The 15786-nt window shown below is 46.7% G+C and overlaps 1 protein-coding gene across 5 annotated transcripts in view; it reads left to right on the plus strand.

Moving 5' to 3' along the window:
• HOPX (HOP homeobox) overlaps positions 1-13427 on the plus strand; it is a 28640-nt gene extending 15213 nt beyond the window's left edge. For 2 of the 5 annotated variants that reach the window (XM_032850273.1, XM_032850344.1), the window contains exons 2-3: positions 6790-6946; positions 12729-13427. In XM_032850273.1, the coding sequence (XP_032706164.1) occupies positions 6803-6946; positions 12729-12806 (222 nt within the window). In that variant the 5' untranslated portion in view covers positions 6790-6802 and the 3' untranslated portion in view covers positions 12807-13427. Of the gene's footprint in view, positions 1-6128; positions 6333-6457; positions 6542-6786; positions 6947-12728 lie in introns of those variants that run through there. The other 3 variants (XM_032850402.1, XM_032850557.1, XM_032850481.1) reach the window with 3 other exon arrangements.
• Positions 13428-15786: the final 2359 nt, after the last annotated feature.

The raw sequence follows: 15786 nt of genomic DNA on the forward strand, positions 1-15786 counted from the left end.
GCAGGCTTGATCTCATGATCCTGAGCTCATGACCTGAGCCCAAATCAACGATCAGCTGCTTAACTGGCTGAACCACCCAGGCGCCCCAAGGAGAATATATGTTAAAGGTATAAATCAGTGTTGTTGCCCAAGATACCACAAACTGCGTTTCCTGCCTAGGCCAGAATAAAAGGTAGGATTCCGAGCCTTCTGCAGATGCTACAGACAAATCCGTTAACTTTTCTCAACTGCAAAACAGGACTAATTCCATTCTGATTACTGAGAGAGACAGACCCAAAGAACTAATAACAACTAGTTTTTGAACTGGAGTTCAGCACCCCGTGCTCATGGCATTGCAGGCCAAACCCTTGAGCACGTTATCTGGTTTTTCATGTTTATACCGTTTTTTTTTTTTAATTTTTTTTTAAAGATTTTATTTGTATATATGACAGACAGAGATCACAAGTAGGCAGAGAGGCAGGCAGAGAGAGAGGAAGAAGCAAGCTCCCTGATAGACAGAGAGCCGATGTGGGGCTCGATCCCAGGACCCTGGGATCATGACCTGAGCCGAAGGCAGAGGCTTTAACCCACTGAGCCACCCAGGTGCCATTGTTTATACCGTTTTAAACCCACAACCTAACAGTCTCTTTTAGACTTCCTGTCTATCCCTACATCCTTTCTTTTTCTTTTCCTGGGTCATTTGAAATTCATACCCATTGTTTTCATTCGGAGACTTTGATATTCACTTTGCAGAGGTGGGGGATGGAGGGGTGGATAATTGATATGGTTAACATGTTTTTTGTTGTTGTTGTTTTTTTTTTTTTTGAGCACAGAACCAAGTCGTGACTTCCAGGAACTCTGTAAAAGGGAAAATAGGAACATTTTTAGAATCAGACAGACAAAAGATCTACTATAATTGGTTTTCCATACATCTTTTGCATTGTTTTTGGTGACCCATGGAAAGAACAAGCTACCCGAGAGACAACCCCAAAAAATACCTCAAATCTCCTGCTTGGCTGGAACAGGAAATACTTTTTACACAGTAAATAGTAAACTTTCTAGCCCCAAGAACTTGGGCAAGCTGCATACCTAAATAGCTGAAAGAGGTATTACTCATGCATGAAAAGCATACATAACCATTTTGGCAAAAATTTAAAAGTTTGGCATTATTGATGAGGATGTGGGGCAAAGGAAATGCTATGCACCGTTTGTATAGTTTTGTTCAACAACTTTGGAAAAGAAGTTGATAATATGTTATAAAGTTAAAAGCCGCATATCTCGGGGCTCCTGGGTGACTCAGTCGGTTAAGCAGCCGACTCTTGATTTCCGGCTCAGGTCATGATCTCGGGGTTTGAGTTCGAGCCCCAAGTAGGGCTCCCTGCTCAGCAGGGATTCTGCTTGAGATTCTCTCTCTCCCTCTACCCCTTTCCCTGCTCACACACACACTCTCTCTCTCCCTAAAATAAATAAATCTTTAAAGAAAAAAGTCACATATCTTATGACCTGTTCCACTCGTGTATACCCTAGAGAAACCCTCCCAGATGCACTTCAGAAGACATATGATTAAATGTTCCAGGGTGCCTGGGTGGCTCAGTGGGTTAAGCCTCTGCCGTCGGCTTAGGTCATGATCTCAGGGTCCTGGGATTGAGCCCCGCATCGGGCTCCCCGCTCAACAGGGAGCCTGCTTCCTCCCTCTCTCTGCCTGCCTCTCTGCCTATTTGTGATCTCTCTCTCTGTCAAGTAAATAAGTAAAATCTTTAAAATATATATATATGTATATTTCTATTTCTATTCAGAATCCTCATGTTATATGTATATGGTATATTCATAGTCTAATGTTCAGTTTTAAGTTCTATTATACAAGTTACCCATATAAATGATAACTTAAATTTTAGCAGTTCTCTCACAGGAAACTTTGATAGGAGAAGGACAATCATTTGTCAAGTTTGTCAAATATTCTCCACTATAATTTTTGGTTTCTAAATCAATTACAGGTATTTGTATGAAGTGGAATTTTTCTTTTAATGACCTGCCTTCTTAAATTCTGATTTCAATATAAAAATACAGTTTTCTGAAAGATTTTTAAAGGGTTTTATATTATTTCTAAATTTTTGAAAGCAGGAGAAAATTTCTCTGGATAATTCATTATTTTTTTTAAGATTTTATTTATTTGTGTGTGAGAGAGAAAAAGCAGGGGAAGGGGCAGAGGGAGAGACAGAGGGACAAGCAGTCTTCCCACTGCACATGGAGCCCAAGGAGGGGCTCCATCCCAGGACCCTGAGATCATGACCTAAGCCAAAGTCACAGACTTAACTGACTGAGCCACTTAGGTGCCCCAATAATTCATAATTTTAAAGGCAATTTCCCCATTCCTGACCATACATATAAAAAGAGTAATAACATAGTAGGTGCCTGGGTGGCTCAGTTGGTTAAGCAACTGCCTTCAGCTCTGGTCATGATCCCAGAGTCCCAGGATCGAGTCCCTCATTGGGCTCCAGCTCCACGGGGAGTCTGTTTCTCCCTCTGACCTTCTCCCCTCTCAGGCTTTCTCTCACTGTTTCTCTCTCTCTCTCAAATGGATAAATAAAATCTTAAAAAAAAAAAAGATTAATAACATGGTTCTAAATTTTTTTTTTCTGGTGTGTATTTGTGTATTTTAAAAACTTTATTCCTTTAAAGGCAGCTGGGTGGCTCAGTCAGTTAAGCATAGTTTTGGCATGACTCTTGGTTTTGGCTCATGTCCTGATCTCAGGGTTGTAGGACTGAGCCCATATCCAGCTCCACATTCAGCAAGGAATCTGCTTGGGACTCTCTTTCTCCCTCTCCCTCTGCCCCTGTCCCCAATCTCTCTCTGAAGTAAATAAATAGAATCTTTTTTTACCTTTATTCCTTTAAAACCTCCTCAACCTACCATCTACTCAACTGTTGAGATGATACACAGCATCAGAGGCACAAAATATTTTAATGGTTTTTATAGGTATGAAGTATTAAGTTCTAAACATTTATCATTGATTTTAACGATTAAATTACAAAATCTTGTGAATAAGAGCTGAGATATTTTTATATCCCTTCCCCACTGAGTTCCTAAAGTAGATTCTGATTCAGGAGGACTGCGGGGGCCCTGGACATTTCTACAAGTGACCCCGAGGCCCAGCCAGGCATGAGAGCTACTGATCGAAGCTTAAGGACATGAATCAAACAAAAAACAAAAACAAACAGACACACAAACAAAAACTCTCTTTTGAAAGCAGACTTCTTGTTAGCCTGGAGAGGCTGATCAATATTCCACTCCTATTTTTTTTTTAAGATTTATTCATTGGGGACAGAGAAAGAGAGAGGGTGGGGGAGGGGCAGAGGGAAAGGGAGAGAAAGAATGCCAAGCGGACTCCACGATGAGTGTGGAGCCAGATCCCAGGACCCTGCGATCATGGCCGGAGGAGAAATCAAGAGTCAGACCTTCAAGCCACTCGGCCACATAGGCATCCCCTGTTTGTCCATCCTGAGACACACTGACAGCTTGGGTGCTGCCCCTGGCACCCTGTCCAGAGTAGTTCAGCAAGTGATAAATGAAGAGCCTCCACTTCTCTTGGGGTTGGGGCAGCACAGCGCATTTTCCTCACTTAAGAAAATACTAATGCTTCAAGGGCCCATGGGTTCGTGGAAGTCTGGAGTGAACACGAAGGAAATTTGGGCCAAAGAAACTTGGGAGATGGCCTTAAAAAATGATTCCATGGCTTTTTTCTCTTTTGGCCAGCTCACCACAGGACTGTCTACGAGTATCTACCACCGATAACCATTTGGTTTGATGCTAGTGGTTTTACAAAGAGGTCAGATGGCTGGGAGAGGAAGAAGATGGTAACTGTGAGCTCACAGCAATTTCTGCAGGTTTGTAGAACCTGTAGAGTTTGTAGAACTCGTAGAATTTCTACGAGTTTGTAGCACTGTCTGTGAGCTAGCTCAGACAGGGAAATAGCTTTAAAATAACTATCAGGTTAGGGGACAAGGGCAAAACCGCCAACCAGGTGTTGGGATTAATTCAGGAAAAAGCCGGCCATTTTCATTTAACCTCTTGAAAAGGTTTTGTCTTCCCTTGACCACGAAAGAAAACACGACTACAGGACGCATTACTCTTTGAATGTTCCGTAAATTATGAATATAACAACAGCGACAACAGAACTTGTGCTGAGATTAAAGTTTAAGGAGCTTTAAAAATATGTTTAGTTCTTTTCATCTGCAAGTGTCTAGACTACCTTCAGAGAGGCTTTTCAACAGTTTGCTTACTGGAAAGAGTTGAGAAGCTTTATAAGGCCCAGGTTACCAGGGTGATTTGGTTTTTACATTTCCTTGAAAAGAAAGCGAAGGAGAGAAGAAATGAAGCAACAGCCATAAACACTTGTCAGCCGACGAGGGCTGAAAGGACAGAAACTAGGTTTTGTGGAGAAACAGCAGATTGATCTCACTCTAGAGGTCAGATTTGTTTGTTCGGTGTATCTTGGAGAAGTAGGTACGTTCAAATGGACCTCCCACAAGTCTCCTTAGCCGCCAAATGAGTCCAGTGGCCCTCAGCCAACTAACCCACAGAGAACTTTGAAGTCAACCGGAAGCTACCCATGAAACCGCATACAAAGTCCTATAACAGGAAGCCACACAAATAGAAAAGAAAATGCACCTGATTAAATGTGAGGACAGTAAGAGCCTCTGAGTTACCTAATAGTATATAACAAAAAGAGATAAGTACATGCAGAGCAGTCCTTGAATCTGAGTCCAGTTTAGAAATCTATGCGCTTGGTTCATATTTCTGAAGGACTGAGAATTCTACAAAGCAAAAATTCTCCTAGAAAAGAGGCAGCATAACTGTGTCCATGGGATTAGATGGAAGCTTTCCAAGAAATAAAATCCGAGGCAGTAGTGTCTCCTCTCCTATACTCTTCTGGGCAAAATGAGCAGTGGTCGGTGTTTCCAGTGGGCAGATTTGGCTGGAGTTGGTATCCTATAAGGACAGTCAATGCTCTTTCCAAAGCCCCTGCCTTTAAACTGTTGCCCTCCTGATCTTTTCTGCCAGACTAAAGACAGGATGGCCTCCTGAGAAGGGTCTCGAAGAGTGCAGGACTGAAACCAAAGCTAAGGCTCTCCCTTCTAGGGTGCTGGTCGTTAATTGGGCACGCTGGAAGTCTTCCTGTGCCTCATTCTCCTGGGCTTTTCCAGGAGAGGACTGAAAGTGTTCATCTCCAAGTTTCTTTCCAGCTCTGAACTTCTGGTTCAAAGAAAAGGGGAGACAGGTGCCAACAGGAGAGGAGGTGTTTCTGACCTAGAATCACCAGTTCAGATTTTTAAATGGGGGCAGGGGCATATAACACCTGAAAACAGAGATTTCCTGCTGACCTGACAAGTGCCTTGAGCCCAAGACTCCCTCCCAGTAGAATGGCTTCTTGTCCTCCCTGCAAGCCTCTCCAAGTGACCCAGAATAGCGGTAAAGACCTTTATTTATCAGGGAGCGCAGGAGGCAGGTCTCAGAAAACCTTGTCCCAGCATCGGGGACGTTATGCAGGCTCCTAGGCAGACTGCGGCTCCTCCCCAGGCACAAACCACCTCAAAACCGACTTGGGATTGTGCTGGATGATTTTGCAATGGTTTGTTTAAACAACAAACCAACCTGATTCCCACACTTGAGCTTCTCTTTTACTGCCAGCGAAGTCGAGCCCTGACCTGTCTCTGCCAAATCCTCCCGGACAGCTTCCAGACTGCAACATCCGGCACCTCGGTACCTCTTAGATTGTGGGAAGGGAAAGGAGGGACGCACGTCTGCCCCCCTCCTTTTTTTGGACCCAGTTCAGAGGCTATTTAGACATGGAGAGCAGTCCATGCAGCAGGCAGTCTTGGTACCCCAAACCTGCCAGAGCAGTGTTTGGCTCTGAAGTAAGGAAATACAAGAGACTTTGAAGCTGGTCATGCAGGGGGCTCCCGGCAGTAGCTGCGCCACCGTGTCCAGACCACGCAAGGCAGCGACCAGCCGCGTTGACTGGAGGCTGTGGATTCTTGGCTTCGGGATAATGGGGGGGACGGGGCGGGCGGGATGGCAGAGGAGGTGGCAGATTGCAGAGTGACTCACACAAGCCCTCCAGGGGACATTTCTCCTGATGCTCAATTCCCGGTCCCAGCACGGGCGGGAGGACCCGACATGTCTGCGGACGCTGTCGCCAGCTCTGTAAGAGGCAGAGATGGGAAGCGCCGCTCCAGCTCCCCAACTTTAAGAAGTAACTTCCGTCCTTTGGGTCGTTTCTTCGGAGGAGGGGTGGGGTGCACTGCCCTCCTTGGCTAGAAACCACTTTAGAGGCAGAAGGACGCGCGGACCGGTGAGGTGTGTCCCCACCCCCGCGACCTGTCGGGACTGTCCCCGCGCAGCTCCCTCTCCCGCGGTGGGCGGGATTTGAAGGCGATTTTCAAAATCGCCGCCGCGCTTCTTCCCCTCCCGTTTAGTCCCCAGAGCCTCGGGGCCAGGAGGGCGCGCCGCGTCATCTTCCTCCCGCCGCCGCCCCGGGCCCGGGCCCCGGGGAAAGTTGCCGTGAGAACCGCCCCGCACCCCCCAGTCCCGGGCAGGCCCGGAGGCCCGGAGACGCGCGGCTCAGCCGGCGGACCCTCGGGAGGCGCGGCCGGGAGCGACCCGCAGCGGCCGGGGACTCGCGCGACCGTGCGCCCGCGGGAGGGGCGGCCCCGCGCCCCCGCGCCCCGAGGTGCCCGGCCGGCCGCGCCCCAGATCTCCGTCCTCGCCCGCCGCCGCGCTCACCGCAGCCGCTGCTTTCCTCCCCGCAGCCGCGCCGAGACCATGTCGGCGGAGACCTCGAGCGGCCCCACGGAGGACCAGGTGGAGATCCTGGAGTACAACTTCAACAAGGTCAACAAGCACCCGGACCCCACCACGCTGTGCCTCATCGCGGCCGAGGCCGGCCTTTCCGAGGAGGAGACCCAGGTGAGCCCGGCACGCTCCGCACCCCCTTCCCCCGACCCCGGCCTGCGGGGCCGTCTCGCGCATGCAGGGGTGCCGCTCGCCCTTCTCCGACCTGCCACCGCTACCGCCCGCACCCCGGGAGCCCGGACGCCGCCGCGCTCCCCCCGCCGCATCCCGGCCATCCGGCTCCGCGCGCCGGGTCTGCGCCCCCAGCCCCAGCCCAGGACCGTTCAGAATCCTCACGACCACCCTTCTCCGCGCTTCGCTGCTCTCCCCCGCAGGCCGGGAGGAGCGCGCGATCCCTGCTCCGGCTCGGGAGCTGCGGCCCCGGTCCACTCTCGCTTGGCTTCCTCCTCTTCCCGCAGCTCAATTTCTCCCCAGGGCCGTGAGCAAAACCTTCCGAAGAGGTGACTTGTGCGCCCTCTGAGGCCCCCGCTCTCAAATCTGTTCTCCAGTGAGAGTGTCGGGGCGCGAAGGGACTTGAGCGATCGGCTGTAAACTCAGTCCTCGCGTTGGCAAACGCGGAAACTGAGGCCAAGGGGCAGAGAGGTGCCAGGATAGCAAGGGTCTTTCCACCATATCACGCACAGCTTCCCCTTAGCGGCAGAGCTAAGATTGTATATAGTCAGGGAGATTTCATATTTTAAAAAATTCCCGAGCTCTAAGATGTAGTCTTTTTCTGGAGTTTTCCAAGAAGCAAAGCATCTGACATTACAACTGAAGGGAGTGGAAGCAGATGTCCCATTAAGTGCGCTGATTCATTTATCTATTTTTAAAAGCTCCTATGTTATTCGGAATATTGTTTAGGGTAGAGAATGCAACGCTGCCCATGATTATTAAACTCCAGGTGCAATGTTGGCTCCTTCCGCTGACTTAAAAAAAAAACAAACCCACAACCCTAACCAGAGTTTTTCTGACTTCTATTTTCCCCCTGGTCATGGAAAGACAGTTATGCATGATAACACTACTTGGAACTGCCCTAGCATCTCTCCCAGGGGAGCCCAAAGCACTTCCACACCTCTAGTCTCAGCTCTAAAGCAGAGATGGTCTTATTTTTCCCATTTTATAGACCAGAGCATCAGGCATTTTGACCTCTCCTCATCTTGAACCATACTCAGCTGAGCCTTAAAAGCTTGTAATGGGGGGCACCTGGGTGGCTCAGTGGGTTAAAGCCTCTGCCTTTGGCGCAGGTCATGATCCCAGCATACTGGGATCGAGCCCCGCATCGGGCTCTCTGCTTGGCGGGGAGCCTGCTTCCCTTCCTCTCTCTCTGCCTGCCTCTCTGCCTACTTGTGATCTCTGTCTGTCAAATAAATAAATAAAAATCTTTAAAAAAAAAAAAAAAAGCTTGTAATGGGTGCTCCAGGGTAGTCTAGAACCAAGACCCTGGATCCCAAGCCTAAAATGATTTTTACTAATTAAGCCAGATGCACTTTGGAGAATTTGCCCACAGAAAATCCTCTCATCCCTAGATCAAATAGAAAGTCAAGCATATCCCCTTTTAGCAAAGGGGACAGAGGGAACAGCTGTCGGACTACCCAGAACCAGAACTTAATGGAAGGTGATTTAATGTAATCCAAGTCCTGCAGTTCATGTTTCTTGGAACCCCTGGAGGGGGCAGCTTGCTGAAGCTTTCTCACTTAAAATCCCACACTATATTTAGAAAAGAGGAGTGATCAGAGAGATAATAATAATGTGTCTTTTAAAAAGGCTGTAGATTTATTGTGGGCACAGTTCCAGCTAGGGGTCTAAGCTGCTCTCAGCCTCTGTTACTCCCACGGTAAATCACCGTCACCAGTGAGGCAGGATAATTACGTTGCCCTCTGTGATGGCTGATCCTTGCCAGGTACTGTGCCGGGCGCCCTCCGTGTAGTAAGTCATCTGTGTGTCACAACAGGGCTCTGCGGTAGGTAGCATTAGCCCAGCTGGACAAATAAGAGAACCAAGGCACAGAAAGGTTGGATAACTGGCCCAAGGCCACAACTAGGAAGTAACGGAGCTGGGATTTGAACCATGGCAGTCTGGGCCACAGTCCAGACTCTTCTAGCTCCCTTGTTGTCTTCACAGAGAGAAAGAATGGGACTGGCTAGGGGATGGAGGCGAGGACCGAACATTCCATTTCTTTTTTTTTTTTTTTAAGATTTTATTTATTTATTTGACAGGCAGGGATCACAAGTAGGCAGAGAGGCAGGCAGAGAGAGAGGAAGGGAAGCAGGCTCCTTGCCAAACAGAGAGCCCGATGCGGGGCTCGATCCCAGGACCCCGGGACCATGACCCAAGCTGAAGGCAGAGGCTTTAACCCACTGAGCCACCCAGGCGCCCTGAAGATTCCATTTCTGTTGTATTCTTCCTGGAAAAAAATCCGTGGATTACATGGATTTTCCATGTATTAGATGGGGAAAAAAAATCTATGTATTACATGACAGACATTCCGGCTATGTTCAATCTTTTCTTGACCGTCACCTTCTATGAAAGAACTGAAATGAAATCAGGTGAGGTGCAGGAAGAAAGAAAGGGCGCCTAATTCTTTTTGTGATTAAAGTCTACCAAGTCAGACTTCTGACAGCAGGTTCACCTGCCCCCCCTCCCCCACCACATGGCAGCCGCTCTCCATTGCCCCCCCTGCCACCATCCTCAAGTGAACAAATGAGAGATGTAACCCTGAAATGAGTGGGTGTAGGGGTGAGTCAGCCTCAGAGCAGGGCCCCTGGCTTCCTTTTCCTGCCACAGGGCCAACACCTTCTTCCTCTCTGGGGCTGCCACATCTCTCCTTGCCCCTCTGCCTTCCTGTATGGACCTGCAGGGGAACATCAGAGAGTCCAGAGCTCAGAAGGAGGCAACATTTAGCAAGTTTGGGGGAAAAGGCTTCCTCAGGGTATCCATCCTCTGTCACCCCTTACTTGCTTGGGTCCCATTTTCCAATTTCTCATCCTTTCCACCCAAACTCTTTTGCAGCTCGCTCCATCCCCAAGTGCATGGCTTGGTAAGAATGGTTTCTTCTTTAATCTTCTCAAACAACATATATTTATTTTACAGAGGGGGAGGGGCAGCAGGAGAGAGGGAGAGAGAGAGGGAGAATCTTAAGCAGGTGTCATGCCCAGTGAGGAGCCCAACGTGGGGCCCGATCTCACAACCCTGAGATCATGACCTGAACTGAAATCAAGAGTTGGACTCTTACCTAACTGAGCCACCCAGGCATCCCCTCAAACAACATTTATATTTTTTTAAAGTGTCTTCTGGAGATATAATTCCCAATGGTGAACTTTCAGGCATAAATAAAATTCTGTTACATTGTAGCAGGTTGCTGGGATTCTAAATAACTCTGTGAAGGCCAGGGTCACGGGGCCTACATATAAGCTGTGTCTGGTATCAGCATGTCCCTGTTTCTAGTCTTTATCTCTGTTGCCCCTTTCCACAGGGAGAGATCTCCAAAGCCAAAATAATATTTATTTTTTATGCCTGATCCCTCACCCCTACCAGAATCAGAGTCATATTCCGATTCAAATAAGCATGAGATGCTCCTTTGACATAATGAACTAGAGCTGATTCACATTGCTGGTACTTTGGCAGGGGGAGGAGAGACTAGAAATTTGAAACATTCTCTGACATGATGACATTGATGACCTCTTCGTAACTGTCCCACTATAGGACAGTGCTCTCTGCTATTAGGGGGACACCTGCAGGAACCAAGAGAGAGGTGAAGGGAGCTCTAATGTTAATAACTTTTTAAGTTGCCTTTGCTGGATCCTAGAATGGGTGTGGTTTTTTTTTTTTTTTCTCATGTCAGTAATAAGATACCTCTTCCATTTAAAAGATAAACCTTTATAGAATCCCAACCCCTGTGTCTCTTATTATTTTGAAGTCAGTGTTAGAAGGGGCTGGGAAAGGTCTTTTATCATCAGTCCCTGGGGAGGTCAGGAAGACCTGGCATTTTCTATGATCACAAATCCAAGTCCAGTGTAGCTGGCCTTGGTTCTTAGGGAGGTTCCCAGTATCTTTATCTTCTCTTAATGCCCTGGGACTATTCCCAGAACTCCGTGGTTTTAGTTGTTGGAGGTTTTATCAGTGGAATAAAGACTTCTAGAGGTCTCCCCCTGAAATGAACAAAATGTTAGTTACTAGAGAAAAGGACAGGAACAATGTTATTTTGCCTCCATCCCTCCCCACCGCAGTGTCTAATTATCATCTGTTCACTCAGAGTAAATAAATCTCCATCAATGGGGTGAGGTAATGAGGGCATTCATTTATGAGCCAGTGAGGGATGAATGTCTTTCCCAGGGGATGACTGAAACAAGGAAGAGAAGAATAAAGCCAGGTAGAAAGTTCGTATTGATATGAGGGAGATGTGGTAAGACTCACCTCTGGAGGGAAAAAGAAGCAAGTGAGGTGTTTGATGGTTTTTGTTGGACAGCAACTCGTTTGCCAAATTATTACATACACACCTGATTTAAAATATGTATCCTGAGAAAATTGTTACGCTGTTCTTGAACCTCATTCCATCCCCCAGCACCGGGGTTTGCTTTATTAGGCATGTGGATGCCAATTTTCCAGTTCACAAATGTGGTCCTCACCGAGGTTATTTTTGGAACTGTCCATTAATATTCATTACTAGTATAAAGATATGGGTGGCTCTTCTGAATAAGACCAGCTCATTTTGCCTTAAATGCATCCTGACAGAAAATGAGACTTTCCTCCTCCAAGTTTTAATTAGTCTTAAAAACATCTCCATGTATTCAGCGGTAGTAACGGGAAATCTTATTGAATCAGACCTTGTCGCCCCAAAACCCCCACAGAGCTACCTCATTAGTGAAACTGGCGCCATGCAGCTCTCAAATATTCACATCTCACAAAAGAGACCATGGATTTAGGGAAGGCCCCAAGATGTGATGCTTCTGGACAGGGTCCTTGCCTTTTACCATGCTGCTAAGGGGTGGGGGGATTCTGTGCACAGGGGACTGGGAGACCCAGGCTGGCGAATAGGCTGGGGTATAGATCAGGATGGCCAAGAGGAAACTGGGTTTTTAAAAAAACAAAGTCGAGGAGGGACTAGTGAGGAAACAGAAACAGCAGACACTGATCCTCATGGGAGCCGATGAGTCAGAGGGCCCTGTGGGAAGTCAGACCTCATGCTTTATTCTCCTGTTTCCCAGCCTTTCATGCATCATGGCAAACATTGGGAATGATGATATTTCATGTCACGCTGGGACAAACTGGCAAGTTGCTTGGGTAGGTGACCACTGGGGACTCTGCAGTCCAGGGCCTTCCCACAGGAATCTCTACAGTGATCAGTTGTCTATGAGAACTTGAGGAAGCAGCCCTTGTGCTAGGGGTAAAGGATGCGATCAGTGATGATAAAGTGAAAACAGTCTCTGCTTTCATGGATCTTATATTCTAGAAGGAAATGTAGACTAAAAGCAAGTGAATAAACATAGTAATTACAAATGGTAAAAGTTCTGTGAAGGTAGCAAAGTATTAAAATAGAGAATAAGGAGACGGATGGAGAACCTGCTTTAGGTTTTCACAAAGTGGTTAGGGAAGACTTCATTGAGAAAGTTCTTTTTAAGCTGAGGCCTGAGAATGAGAGAGAGATCATCAGATAAAGAATGAAGACAGAACACGCTAAGCATAGGAAATAGCATGTACAAATGTCCTGGGGCAGGGAAAGTAAGTGTCACAGTGAGAAAAACCATCCCGTGGACACATTCCTTTCTGGTTGGGCCACAGAGGCTACCTTTTAGAAAAGGAAGGGATGTTCCAGTTTGCCAGTATGTGACAGGTAATTTTGTATATTTCCCTCCTCCAGAAATGGTTTAAGCAGCGTCTGGCTCAGTGGCGGCAATCGGAAGGCCTGCCCTCAGAGTGCAGATCCGTGACAGACTGAGGAGATGGTGGGCACTGGCAGCTGCCCTCCATGAAGACCATCCGCCGTTTCTCTCCTTGGCTTAACCCAGCTTTTTCGTTTTTCAGTGTAGTGCTGTGTGTTCCATTGTTAGCTGTCCTGCTATTTAACACAACATTGTATTTTTTTAATGTACATAACCAGAAAAGAAAGTAACCCTAGGCAACGCCATGTAGCTTCTGTGTAAAACAGTGGCTTGGCTGGGAAGTGGTGGGGCTTGCATTTCCTTTTGGTTCTTGTTAACAGATGGTGTGAAAATCATCTAAGTTTGCCTTTTACCATCACCTCCCAGTACCAATTTATTTTTACCATCCATTTCAGAGTAGGCAAGGCCTCTGTTGAAAACAACATGAGGAAAACAACTTAGGGAAGTAGAGTCAGAAGGAAATGCTTCCTCCCTCATGTTATGTTTATGAAAAAACCCAGTCAGGCTGGGAGACAGAAACTCCAACTGGCAGAAAACCAAGTAACAGGGAAAAGATCCACAGAAGTCTTCGATTTACCTTATTTAAATGTATTTGTTAAATTTATTTTACTAAACAAAGTGAACTGCTTTTTGTCTCTGAAATATTCTAAATAAAAACTTTTTTGGTTGAAAATGTACTGGATCCTCTGCAGATTTTTAACTGAATAATCCACGTATCAAATAAAAACAGAATAGCCCCAACGTAGGAGCAGACAAAAGAGCTGTCATTTTTCAAGTCCTTGCTACTCAAAGTGTGGTCCATACCGGCATCCTCAGCGCTGGCTGCAAGCTTCTGAGAAAGGCAGACCTCGGACTCCAGTCCAGACCTACTGAATCAGCATCTGCGGTTTTAACAAGGTCCCCAAGGGTTTTATAGGCACATGGAAGTGTGAGCAGCACTGGTGTCTCAGAGACCCTACAGGAAGTTTGCACCCATTTTCTATTATAGAACATTATTTTTTTAAAGATTTTATTTTTATTTTTTTAATAATTTTTTTTGTAAACATATAATTTATTATTAGCCCCAGGGGTACAGGTCTGTGAATCGCCAGGTTTGCACACTTCACAGCACTCACCATAGCACATACCCTCCCCAATGTCCATAACCCCACCACCCTCTCCCTACCCTCCTCCCCCCATCAACCCTCAGTTTGTTTTGTGACATTAAGAGTCTCTTATGGTTTGTCTAAAGATTTTATTTATTTGTTTGACAGAAAGAGATCACAAGTAGGCAGAGAGGCAGGCGGAGAGAAAGAGGGGGAAGCAGATTCCCGGCTGAGCAGAGAGCCCGATGCGGCGCTCGATCTCAGGACCCTGGGGATCATGACCTGAGCTGAAGGCAGAGGCTTAACTAACTGAGCCACCCAGGCAACCCTTATCATAGCACATTTAATGTCTTAATGGCCTTACTAGTTCAAAGTGTGTTTGATTGGGGTGCCTGGGTGGCTCAGTCAGTTAAGTGGCGGACTCCGGGTTTTGGCTCAGGTCATGGGAGATGGAGCCCCAAGTCAGTCTCTGCACTCAGTGGGGAGTCTGCTTGAAGATTCTCTCTCTGCCCTTCCCATCTCCCCCCCAAATAAATAAATAAATAAATAAATAAATAAATAAATAAATAAATATTTTCTTAAAAATTGTGTTTCACTGCATGGGACAATAACTTGACCATAATGGATTAACCAAATTGGCTTTTTCTTTCTTTTTTTTTTTTTTAAGATTTTATTTATTTATTTGACAGAGATCACAAGTAGGCAGAGAGGCAGAGAGATAGAGAGAGAGGTGGAAGCAGGCTCCCGGCAGAGCAGAGAGCCCGATGTGGGGCTCGATCCCAGGACACCGGGACCATGACCTGAGCCGAAGGCAGAGGCTTTAACCCACTGAGCCACCCAGGTGCCCCGGCTTCTTGTTTCTTTATTTAATTGATTAGTTGACTATTTTTACCTGAGACATCAGCAAGTAAGTGACTCTCTACTGTTGTCAAGGACTTATGGTCATTCTGTCTCCTACTTTGCTATCTTTAACTTGTAGTTTTTTTTTCATGGCTATAAGGTAGATGCTTGGCCATTGAGTCTACATTTCAAGCAAAAAAAAAAAAAAAAGGTGGGGGTAGAATGCCAGTGAAGTCTCTGATCTTTAAAAAGGGTTTCCTGGAGGCCCCCACCTGGCAACTGTCACTTACATATCATTAGCCAGAATTCAGTCCCATGCTATTCCTAACTGCAAGGGAGCCTAGGAAAGTGAACATTTTTAATTGGGCATATGGCTGCCTTAAGCAAAATCAGGGTTCTGTTAGTAAGAAAGAAGGGGAGAGGGGCACCTGGGTAGCTCAGTTGGTTAAGCATCTACCTTTGGCTCAGGTCATGACCCCGTCATCCTGGGATGGAGCCTCATGTTGGGCTCCCCGCTCAGTGGGGAGTCTGCTTCTCCCTCTCCCTCTGTCCCTCCCCCACCCTGTGCTCACTTGTGCTCTCTCTCTGGCTCTCTCTCTCTCAAATAAATAAATTTAAAAAAAAAAAGAAAAGAAAGAAGGGGAGGATGGATATTAGAAAGGCCACTAGCAGTGTCTGCCAACCCATCCTGGAATGACACTGGTCTGTACTTTATTTTTTTTTTTTTTAGTAGGATCCACACCCAGCATGGAGCCCATTATGGGGCTTGAACTCAGGATGCTGAGATCAAGACCTCAGTTGGGATCAAGAGTCCAACGCTTAACTGACTGAGCCACCTAGGCGCCCCATGACCGTCTACACTTCTGACTCCGACCTACAATGCAGGCACAACTTTTTTTAGATCTTTAAAATAAAGAGTCCAGAATAAGAAACACTAACAGTTATTCAGAATACAAATGTTTACAAGAACCCATTAAACATCCTTGGCAAATTTCCTTTCCCTATACCTTAAAACATTTCTTCTGGGAATAACACACATTGACCCAGGGTCTGGAAGAATAATGTCCCCCCACATGGTCCCCTGCAACCTAATGAGTGGTATCCTGAGCAT

Source organism: Lontra canadensis, unplaced genomic scaffold (genome assembly GCF_010015895.1).
Source record: "Lontra canadensis isolate GAN:19392208 unplaced genomic scaffold, GSC_riverotter_1.0 scaffold1, whole genome shotgun sequence".
NCBI classification, from domain to species: Eukaryota; Metazoa; Chordata; class Mammalia; order Carnivora; family Mustelidae; genus Lontra; species Lontra canadensis.